Below are 10,835 nucleotides of genomic sequence, written 5' to 3'. Positions count from 1 at the left end.
CTCTCTCTCTCTCTCTCTCGAAAAGACATGCAGTGAAATTGTTTAAATAGTTAAAGTGTGTGTAACCAAAGTGAAAACAAATAATGCACATGTGTCTATTTGTGAGTGTGAACTGAGGATGACCGTGCATTGTGCATGTATTATGCATCCGTGTGTGTGTGTGTGTGTGTGTGTGTGTGTGTGTGTGTGTGTGTGTGTGTGTGTGTGTGTGTGTGTGTGTGTGTGTGTGTGTGTGTGTGTGTGTGTGTGTGACTGAGAAAGAGAGAGACTGTGTGAGTGAGTGCCGCCTGGACTGTTGCAGGAATGTAAAGAATCCCCTTATGGCTCTAGTGGGAGTTTGGCAAAACCACATCTTAGCCATGCAACGGGGGCGGAGGAGGCCTACGCACGGGGCTCCTACAGTACGAGCCTGTAGGGGCCTTCACGTTTCCGCTCCGCTCCACTCTGCTCTGACAGGCAGGGGGGAAGGGGAGATGGAGGGGCCTCCTTGACTCCCGCTCCAGCCTGGGGTTGCCCTCTGAAGGCTCTTTCATGTCTACCGTACCTATGCTGACCTATGGTTCCTGCTCACCTCCGGTTAGAGACTTTCAAAGCACTATGGAGCAATTATACTGTGGCTATGAGAGGTGACTGCTGAATGACCTGTGAATAACACTTCATTGACTTGGAGGTGCGCATGAATTAATAAAGGACTATGCGATCTTATAAACCAAAAATTTTTTGAAAAAAACAAAACAAAAAAAGAATAGTAGAGAGGGATTGGACTCGTCGGTCAGTTTCATTTTGAAACGCAGGAGCTGCAGACCACGCAGGACTTGTTGGGTGGCAATGTGAATCCCAGATATTGAGTTTCACAAACCTTTGGTATGCGTGAAATGGACACACTGGCCATTTGTCGACATAGAGAGAGAGGGAGAAAAAAAAAGTATGCTTCCCAAAACAAACAAACAAAGTGCAAATGGCAGCCCGCACTCTTGCCGGCCGTTGTATGCCGTGCCTTCACCACCAGCATGACTTTAGGCTAGCAGGGCAGGGAGGAGAGGAGAAGAGGGAAGTGGAGGAGGAGGAGGAGGAGCAAGAACAGGAGGAGGGTGAAGAAGAGGAGAAGGAAGAGCAAGAGAAAGAAGGGGATGAGGAGGAGGAGAGTACAACTCCAGACTTTGGAACTGCGTGTGAACTGTAGGCTGGATCTAGACACACATGACAACACATACTACACACATGCCATATTTAAGTGATGAATGATCACTTGATGAGAGTTAGTATATAAACAGTTCGGGGTGTGTGGGTTTGGGGGGGTTAAGGGAGAAACCCCTACTCCATCACGTTTCCTTTGATTTTACATATTGCTACATAACAACTTGGCACAATAAGCAAAAAAGGTGACCAATTTCCCCTGAATAAAAAGCATACACTTTCACAACAGTGTTCATGGTAAATAATGTGTATTGTAGAGTCAACCATTAAAAAAGGTGCAAACTGAACCTTTCCACCACACCTCTTGACACTGAACGAGGGGTGGGGAGGGAGAGAGAAGGATAGAGGAGTCTAGAATAAACTCCCCTTTTCATAGCCTGCCCCAGAGACTTCATTCAGACTTGTACCTTGTGGAGGTTAAAACTTCAAACCTCAGGGGAAATTGCCCATGAAAAATGCAAACAGGGGGACTGAGGAAAAGAGGATAAAAAAAACACTTAAAAGCTTTAGCGAGCAGGTCAACCCGTTTTGCAGACATGGATTCTGAACCAGGCAACAGCAGGAGCAGGAGCATGTTAAACTATGGGTCGTCAAACTCTTTGATAGGGATAGGATCTTAGACCCCAGTTCTGTCAATCAATATAATAGGCTTATCAAATAATGGCACACAGCCCTACCACCCTAAGGGCAAACAAAGATTTAATAGCAGTTTAAAAATGACCATTTTAAGCTTTTGGGTGGGCTGCCATGGCTTAATGGTTAAGGAGGTGGTCTTCAGTTCAGAGGGTTGAAAGTTCAAATCCCACCCTTACCTCTACCTACGACTGAAGTGCCCTTCAGCAAACTTAGGTACCAAACTCCCCGTTAATCCAGGGACTGTATCTAATACAATATCAAATAATTCTGACAAAAGTGTCAATGTAATGTCATGTTGTACATTTTTACTCTGTGGTGAAAGAGTTGAAAATAAAACGGGGTCATCTGGTCAAAAGCACATTTTTAAAATGCTCTTAAATTTTGCTGAGCTTTTCCCTGTACCAGCGCTGTGCCTATCTTGTCTGACACTACCTCCCTTTGCTGCACGATGGCCTTTCAAAGTCAAGTTCCAACAACCGACATCAAAGAAAATCAAGTCCTAATGCTGAGACCCATAGAGAAGGGCTCACTGGATCTGCCAGAGATAGAACATGCCCTCAGGGTTGTCCTCATTAAGGTTGGAGAGTTTGTCTCCAAAACAGTGACAAGCACCACAAAACAAGCTCTCCGAAAAGTTTGGATCCCAAAAAAAGGCCCACAATTCCCTCTGTCTGCAGTCAGGATTTAACCACTTCCTCCATAGCCACAACACCAAAAAAAAAACAAAATAATAAAAAGCAGAGGGAAAAAAATATTCACATACATTCCAAATGACAGGTAGGTGTAAACAGGTGCTACAAAACCACACTGCATGTTTCACGGTGGCCAAAGAGTAAAAAAAACAATCAATTGTGGTGTTAAGTAAACAGGCAGCAAGTGTATGGGAATGTGTAGAGCTGTGAGAGGCATGCGACACCTTCTGGTCCACTCAAACCGGAGCCCAGGCTCACTGGGCGCCCCGGGGACCAAGAAACAGATTTTTGTATTGGAACAGATAACTATGGGGGCAGAGTTTCATAGTTTTTCAATACTTTTCCTGTTTGGATTTTCTTGCAAGCTACGTTGCATAAGGCCAGCACCAAGGCGATGCAAAACACATGTTTTTCTTTGTTAAAAGAGAAAAAAAAAATCTACATTCATGATCACAATAAAAACTGAGCAGCCCCAAAACATAATAATAGAGTAGTAGAGAGTAGAGTAACTTTATTGATACCTGAGGGGAAAAACACGCTATCGTAGTTATTCTATCTCAACCCAGACACTGCAGCCCAGTTTGCCTCCCTTGTTCCCAATGGTGTGATTGTCGACTTCACTTGTCAAGCCATTATCACTGGTCCATCACTGTCACTCACCAATGTTAAATGCTCAGTACATGTATTACTTCATCACTTAACAGGTATTGGACCGTCACTGCTACTTGTCCTGTCTTGCACTATGATGTCAGTCTGTAAATGTCAGTCCTGTATGTATGTCAATGTCCTTTCATGGCATATAGAGAAAACGTAATTTCAATTTCCTTGTATGACCTGTGCATATGACGAAACTGACAATAAAAGCTGACTTGACTTGATTTGACTTGACTTGTCTGGATGACCAACTGGGCAAATTACAACGGATTAGTTTATTTATTGAGTGGTTGGAAACGGTAAGAAGCTGAGCTTATCGCCTTTGCCACTGCAGAATATAAACACAGGCACTTTTCCCAAAACAATTAGTAGTCAGGGTGAGAACACTAGTGAGAATATGAGAAAGGGACAGAGTGAGGAGAGCGAGAGAGAGAGCGAGAGAGAGAGAGAAAGAGACCAATATTACAAAAGAAACAAGCTGTAACACAAAGAAGATGTGAGAGAGGAATAATAAGGAAACGAGTATTGGCCAGAACACGGCACCTTAGGGAGCACGCCAGAGGACAGGGTAACATCCAGCCAAAGTAAATGTTTGCCCAGGACGTGCCTCCTTATCCCCCGTCCTCGCAGCGCCTCGTGCCCAGAGACACCTTGGAGCATGGGAACCCTGGCAGATAAACGTGGGTGTGCAGCGAGAAGACATTCCGCAAGACAAAGAAAAAAGCGAAGCGACAAAGATTGAGACAAAGTGGTAGCCTGGGAGAGAAGGCGAGACAGGGGAGTGGAGGGAAAGTGAGAGAGTGAACATGAGAGTGAGAGAGTGAAAGAGAGAGAGAGAGAGGGGGAGAGAGAGAGAGAGAGAGAGAGAGAGAGAGAGAGAGAGAGAGAGAGAGAGGGAGGAAGAGAGAGAGAGAGTGAGAGTGAGAGCGAGAGCGAGAGCAAGAGAGAGGAAGCGAGGGAGCGAGGGAGCGAGAGAGAGAGAGAAGCTGGGGATGTGACACAAGACTACTTCCCTGCTCCTGCTGGTGTGAGGGGCCTGCTTGAGTTTGTGAAAATGTCACAGCCTGGCCCCTGTGCTCCCCATGCAGCTACACGGAGCCGCTCTATCTAGGAATCTGCTTTGCTAAAAATAGTGCGGGGACGTTGGGCGAATCGCCACTTTGCTTTGTGCTTGTTTAAAAATGGATTTCTGCAGACAAAGAAAAGAGTGCATGCCTCTGCAGTGCACAACAGAAAAAAAAGATAGTGCGAGTATTCGTACATGCATGCTTAAGCATGTGTGCCTTAGAAAATCAAAGGAAAGTGTTTTGAAACTGCACTACGAAAATCTGCAGGCATCAAGCCTCTGCGACATAGGGAAAGGAGTGGTCGACAAGGACAAACTGTCCCTGGCTTCCCAGAGAGAAACTGATCAACAGTCTTCTAACAAAACACATCACACATGGTGAGATAGGATGGGATTGCTTCACCACAATATGAGGGAGGAGAGGGTAAACAGACAGTTTTCAAGAGGAAAATGCCAGATCAGACATCTCCTTCCCCTACACACTCAAGCACTTTCCCTTTCACTCACTGCTTAAACAAGGCCTCGAGCCCACCAAAACAAACACACACACACACAGACAGACAGAGACACACACACACACACACACACACCACACACACACACACATACACACACAAATGAGCACACGCATGCACAGAGCAGCCCGTCTCCATCTTCAAATTTTGGGCTTGGCTTAGTCTCTTGTCTTAAAACACAGAGAAAGACAAGACTTCTTACTTCCTGCCCAAGTGCTTTTATCAACAGGAAGACAAAACAAAACACAAAGCATGCGTCCTCTCACGCTCTCTGGTCCTCAGTGCTGTTGCCAAAGATTCTTTTAATTCTAACAATGGATCGTCTCTGCTGTTGCCACACCAGGCAGGCAGACCCACTCATTTTCTCCCACAAACCAAACCAGCTAACTCCTGAAGGGTTCCTAGGCTGCACCTCCAAGCACGTCAGCCCTCATGCTGCACTTCAAGACTAACTAACTGAATGGCTGGATTTTGAAGACCCCATTTCCAATGCAGAAATGGGTTCATATTAGGGCTGCGACTAACGATTATTTTAATAGTCGACTAATCGACAGCTCTAGTCACAATTAGTCACGGAAAAGAGGTCGACAACCCTTCCCGGCCTTTAGCGGAGGAAAGTGAAACAATTCTTACAGCTCACAATGAGCTTTAAAACATGATGGTATCTTATTTACTCCAAGATACAACGTCCAATTCATACATGATGGGAAATTTTAGGTTTCAATAAAGTAATAAAGCATTAGTAAAGTAAGTAAAAAAGCATTGAATGAAATAAAACGATTAGTCGACAATGAAAATTCTAGTCGACTAATTTTTATGGTCGATTAGTCACAATTAGTCGACTAATTGTTGCAGCCCTAGTTCATATAAAAGATTTCTGTGTCATTAATTAATTATTACCTCCACCAAGGAGGATGTGTTTTCGGTCTAGGGCTGTCCTAAACGATTATTTTTCTCCCGATTAATCTATCAACTATTTTTTTCGAATAGTCGATTAGTCAAACGATTAATTTTTCAAGTACTCTAGCACTTTAATCTTCAAGGAAATTGGGAAAAAAAAGAAAGAAACCGTTAAAATTAGGTCCCTGAGCTCCCAATGAGCTTTAAATCATGATAGTAGCTTATTTACTCCGAGATACAACGTTCAATTCATACGTGCAGTGCAATTTTAGGTTTCAATAAAGTAATAAAGCATTAGAAAAGTAACTAAAAAAGCACTGAATTAAACGAAACGATTAGTCGACTATGAAAATTCTTTCCGAATAATTTTTATAGTCGATTAGTCACGATTAGTCGACTAATTGTTGCAGCCCTAGTTCATATAAAAGATTTCTGTGTCATTAATTAATTATTACCTCCACCCAGGAGGATGTGTTTTCGGTCACGCTTGTCTGTCTGGCTGTCTGTCAGTCAGTCAGCCAGCAAGATAACTCAAAACGTTATGAATGGATTTTTTGGAAATGACAAAAGGAACAAGTGATTAAATTTTGGTGGTGATCTGGATCGTGATTCTTCTCCAAGGCGGGATAGGGTGAATTTTCACATTCCAGTTTCTAACTCAACAAAAACGAGGCAGAAAGACTTAAAAAAATTAGGGTGTAACAGTCATATGTTCCATCAGCGTCCTTGGCGGGAGGTCTGCACTATCTTGAGTGCATTTCTAGTTCGAAATGCACACATTCCTACTTTACACAGGGAGTCATTTAAAGTTTGCTATGCTTAAGACACTTGGAAATATAAATTTAAAAGACAACAAAACATAGTACTGATTCAATAAAACATTCCAAATTTAAAAACTTTATAATATAAGAAATACTACTGGATAAATTCCTTTATAATGGTTGACCATCCTATAGGGATGTGAGCTTGCGCTGTTCCAACAGTCCGTAAGCGCAGCAGGCTGCAGTGAAATATAGTGGCAGGGAGCAGGGGAGTTGCCAGGGGGTGAAGGTGTGTATCACTGCCGAGCCTCTAACACCCTCATCAGGGCTGCGCAGGCTGAGATCAATAAAGTACTTAGCAGCACTTTCACACATACACGGACAGGGACGCACGCACGCACGCACACAAGCACACACAAGGTCCTTCCTCCATACGTATACACAAGTTTAAGCACCATAGAGCACTGAAGTTAAAATTTATGTAAAATACATGAAAAACAGAGGAATTGATTTTGCAATGAAAAGTAGAGCTTTCTGATTGTTAATAATCTAAATTGTGGACAACAAAATGCAAATGATGTGCTCATCACTCTCATATAAGCAACTCCTGCTAGAAACCTGTGTTGAGTACTGCAAACATGAGGTTGAGACGTGATCCATCTAACTAGACAGAAAAAAATTACAACCAGAGCCAACAGAGATGCCAACCTGGCCCCATGCCAAATGCTAAATGCACTTAATGCGCTTAATGTGTGTTTGGTACCTCCGGCAACCAACACAAAACACTGCAGGCAGGGGGACATGCAGACAGACAAACGGACGGATGGACAGAAAGACTCCCTGTTGTGTCCCAAGGGCTGGATTTTAACAATGTTCATGGACAGGCAAGGGGCTGGTAAGGTAAGCCAGTAAGAATGATGAAGCATTTAAATACAATACAATACATTTTAAGACATCATGTGTCCGCATTCAGGATATTCTGAAATGATTCCTTTTTGCAGAAGATTTGTGTGGGGAAAAAATCAGGTAAATTGACTAATTGTAAATTATTAACTGTGTTGCCACATGCATTAATTCCTCTAGGCTGTAAGTAACATAATGAAATCAAACTAAATAAGACCAGCGTTTATTATTCTTACAGTGGAATGTGCCAGCGTCCTATAGGCTACTTTCGAATGTCTTAGCGTCTTAGGCTATTTATTTCTTTCAGTAATAAGTCAATATTCAAAATTATCCTCAAGTTAACATAGCAACAAAAATCACTTTTCACTTCCTGACGTAATAAAATCAATAAAATCAAAATCATATAAGTAATATAAATAAAATCAATCATATAAATAATATAAATAAAATCAATAAAATCTCTTCCGGCGGTACTGCACTCTAGGGACGCAAATGGAGGAGTGCAGACTCCATTCACAATGAATGGGCTGCACTCTCTCGACAGCAGCCCGTAAGTGAACTGCATGCATGGGTAAAATAGAGAGTGGGGAGGCTGTATGTAAAACTGTCTGTGAACACACACACACACAAACAGACAGTGCAGACCCTAAAGGGAGAAAACCTGCCGTCCTGACGTGTGTACGTTGATAAAAATAGAAACACTTGTTATGCTATTTTGAGAGGGAAGAGGCTGTTCCAGAAGCAGAGGAGATGTTTGTTGTTACAAGACATTAAACTACTGACTGGACTGAGGACATCATCAAGAATGCCCATGTCTGTGGTGCTCACTGCATATCTGAAGTTAGCGTGACCATCGGTTATCCCATTTTGGAAAAAACACCCGTTGAGTTTCTGTACAAGTGAACGGTGCATGGTCGATTCTGATACAACGATGCCCACGCAGCCAAATTACGTCATCTCTGTTTACAAACTCTAAATGTGTCGATAACCTGTGACTACTAGGGGACTACATCGACAGAGCAGACGGATGGATGTGCATGCAGTCAGAAATGCATTCAGGGCTGAAAATGTTTATATGATGATCATAAAATGTGTCCAACTTGATCAAAAGTGGTGCCAATGTCACCAAAACCCGACAAAGTCATGTGGTTCAAAAAACTCCCTGGAACAAGATATTTGCAGACAGATTGTGACAAATCTTGCAGTTGCAAGTGTCGCAAGAGGCTACATACTGCCTTTGTTGTTACGTGCCTTTGAACTTGTGGGTCCAAAGTTCACTGTGTGTGATTATCCCACACTTCTGAAATAAGTTTTAGTGCAAACCCTGGCCTTTCCATATCCCCACGCTCAACACATCACAGCTACAATGCTGTGCAAAGTATTTGTCCCCTTACTGTTTTTTCTGTTGTTGTTACTTTTTTGCACGTTTGTCACACTAACCGTTTCAGATCACCAAACAAATATATGCATTAAACAAGGCTACCATAAGTTAATAAAATGCCGTTTTTCAGTGGTTATTTCATTTGTTAAGAGTAAAATGCCATCCAAACCTGCATGAGCCTGTGTGGAAAAGTGATAGCCCGCCTTGTTAAATGAGGAGGCATCTGTGATTAATCATACAATTTTGGACAACTGAGTTATATTTCAGAGCGGCCTGAGTCTGACTGCTACCAGACCTTTCAAAGTTCAAAGTTCAAAGTACTTTATTTGCCATTTGTGCATAAACTAGTAGTCCAAGCACATAGGAACTCTTGTGCAGGCCCTCTGAGTCAATAAATAGAATTAAATAGAAAAAATAGGAAGACAAAATACATTAAAAAGTGATAAAAATCAAAGAGATCAAAAGAATAATAAAAAAGGTGGATCAAATGTTCTTTTTTGCCATCAGTCTCACATCAGTCTTCTCAAATCAAGAAATAATATGAATTGATCTCAAATGTGCACAATATTTTAGGTGTGTGGGTGGGCCCAAACCAATACCAATGTATCAGTCAAATGCAATATAACCTACCTCTTTACTCTCATCACTGGCAAGGGCATGAGCCAGGTGTGCACTGAATGTGCTCTTCCCAACGCCACCTTTGCCTGACAGAACCAAGATCTTATGCTTGACTGTAGACAGCTTCACCTTGATTTCCTCTATTGCTGTAAAATTAAAGCAGAAATATTCAGTTCAGTAGCTACCTGCAAACATAAAGTGATTGATCTATTTTTTAAGAAATTCACTTGCTCACTCAATATTTCCTCCTACACATACACACACGCATTATGAAATGAAGCTAGCTGAAAAGTGCAAAGAAAAACATTCACAGATACCCAAACTTGTAACAAGATGAGGTGGTAGTTTCAGAGACTTAACAGTATATCCATTAATGTGGCTTGATCCAAGTTCTAGTCGTACACATTTTATTTATTTTGCCTGCCTAGGCTTATTAAGAGGTGCACAGGCTGTGTGTTACCTGGATCGGGGGCTTTGGCTGCACCAGACGCGCAGATGTTTTGGTTGGGGCATCCTTGACACGCAGATGTCTTGCCCGCTTGATCGCTGGTGGTTCCAGGACAGTCTGCAACACAAACAAAACAGCAGCCATCAGAGATGTCAACCAGGGCCGCGTTTGTCGGAAGCATCGTTGCTGACCAGTTAGCAACTTAGTAGTTCTAGGTTATCAATAGGAAAATGCATTTGTAACCAAGTAAGTAACTTAGTTAGCAACTGCGCTGTAGAAAAACACACCCCAGACAAACCGACAGACATGGCCCCGTCTGGGCAGGCAACAACAACACAGTACTTGTGTCAAAAGAGACCATAGACCAAATGCTTTCCCGACCTCTATGGAAAGAAGACGAACTACTTCATCCCGGTTAGTCAGTCACCCTTCACACTGTATAAAGAAAAGTAAACCATGTTTGCGGATGCTGCTACCTTTTCGATTTGGCAGGCGTTTGTCAATGGGCAAACGGCGCCTAGCAAAAACAACACGAGTGGTGGCCGCTTCGCAGGGTTTTACCAGGACACACAGTGTATTCACCTCCGACTAATGTATCGCCCAAAAATTGTGTCAAATTTTGTGGTAAATATCGTTAAAACAAGCAGTAAATGTGTGAAAGCCACTCTTGGGTTATACTAGCCTACTAGGACACATCGAACTGCTACTTTGGCTAGCCACATACTGTTTCCTTTACGCTCTCTGAAAGGACACAAGACATCACTATAGCTGTTACAGGGGGTTCGAGTGATTTCAGATAAACACGCAACCAAATTCAAGAATGACATTAATGCATCATGTCAGTTAGAGGAACAACATGAAACTCACGTTGTGGCGCATCATTGGGAACGTCCGCCATGTTTCAAATGTGTTACATGCATTAGGTACCGGTGGAGTTTTGGGGTTATTTTGTAAAGGTTCCGGTAACTTCACAAAATCCAAAACCATATTATTCGCACACTGTTCAAATTGATCCATTTAGTTTATCAGTAAAATAAACATCAATAAAAACCATGTGCCTTGCC

At 42.5% G+C, this 10,835-nt stretch overlaps 1 protein-coding gene across 1 annotated transcript in view; it reads right to left on the bottom strand.

Annotated features, from left to right (window-relative positions):
* The window catches only part of nubp1 (nucleotide binding protein 1 (MinD homolog, E. coli)), a 37,797-nt gene extending 27,105 nt beyond the window's left edge, over nt 1–10,692 (bottom strand). The window contains exons 1-3 of the mRNA XM_063221988.1: nt 10,639–10,692; nt 9,784–9,888; nt 9,336–9,469 (exon numbers count right to left, since the gene is read on the bottom strand). Of these exons, the coding sequence (XP_063078058.1) occupies nt 9,336–9,469; nt 9,784–9,888; nt 10,639–10,669 (270 nt within the window). The 5' untranslated portion in view covers nt 10,670–10,692. The remainder of the gene's footprint in view (nt 1–9,335; nt 9,470–9,783; nt 9,889–10,638) is intronic.
* Nucleotides 10,693–10,835: the final 143 nt, after the last annotated feature.

Source organism: Engraulis encrasicolus, chromosome 2 (assembly GCF_034702125.1).
Source record: "Engraulis encrasicolus isolate BLACKSEA-1 chromosome 2, IST_EnEncr_1.0, whole genome shotgun sequence".
NCBI classification, from domain to species: domain Eukaryota; kingdom Metazoa; phylum Chordata; class Actinopteri; order Clupeiformes; family Engraulidae; genus Engraulis; species Engraulis encrasicolus.
This window is presented reverse-complemented; position numbering and strand designations above follow the sequence as displayed.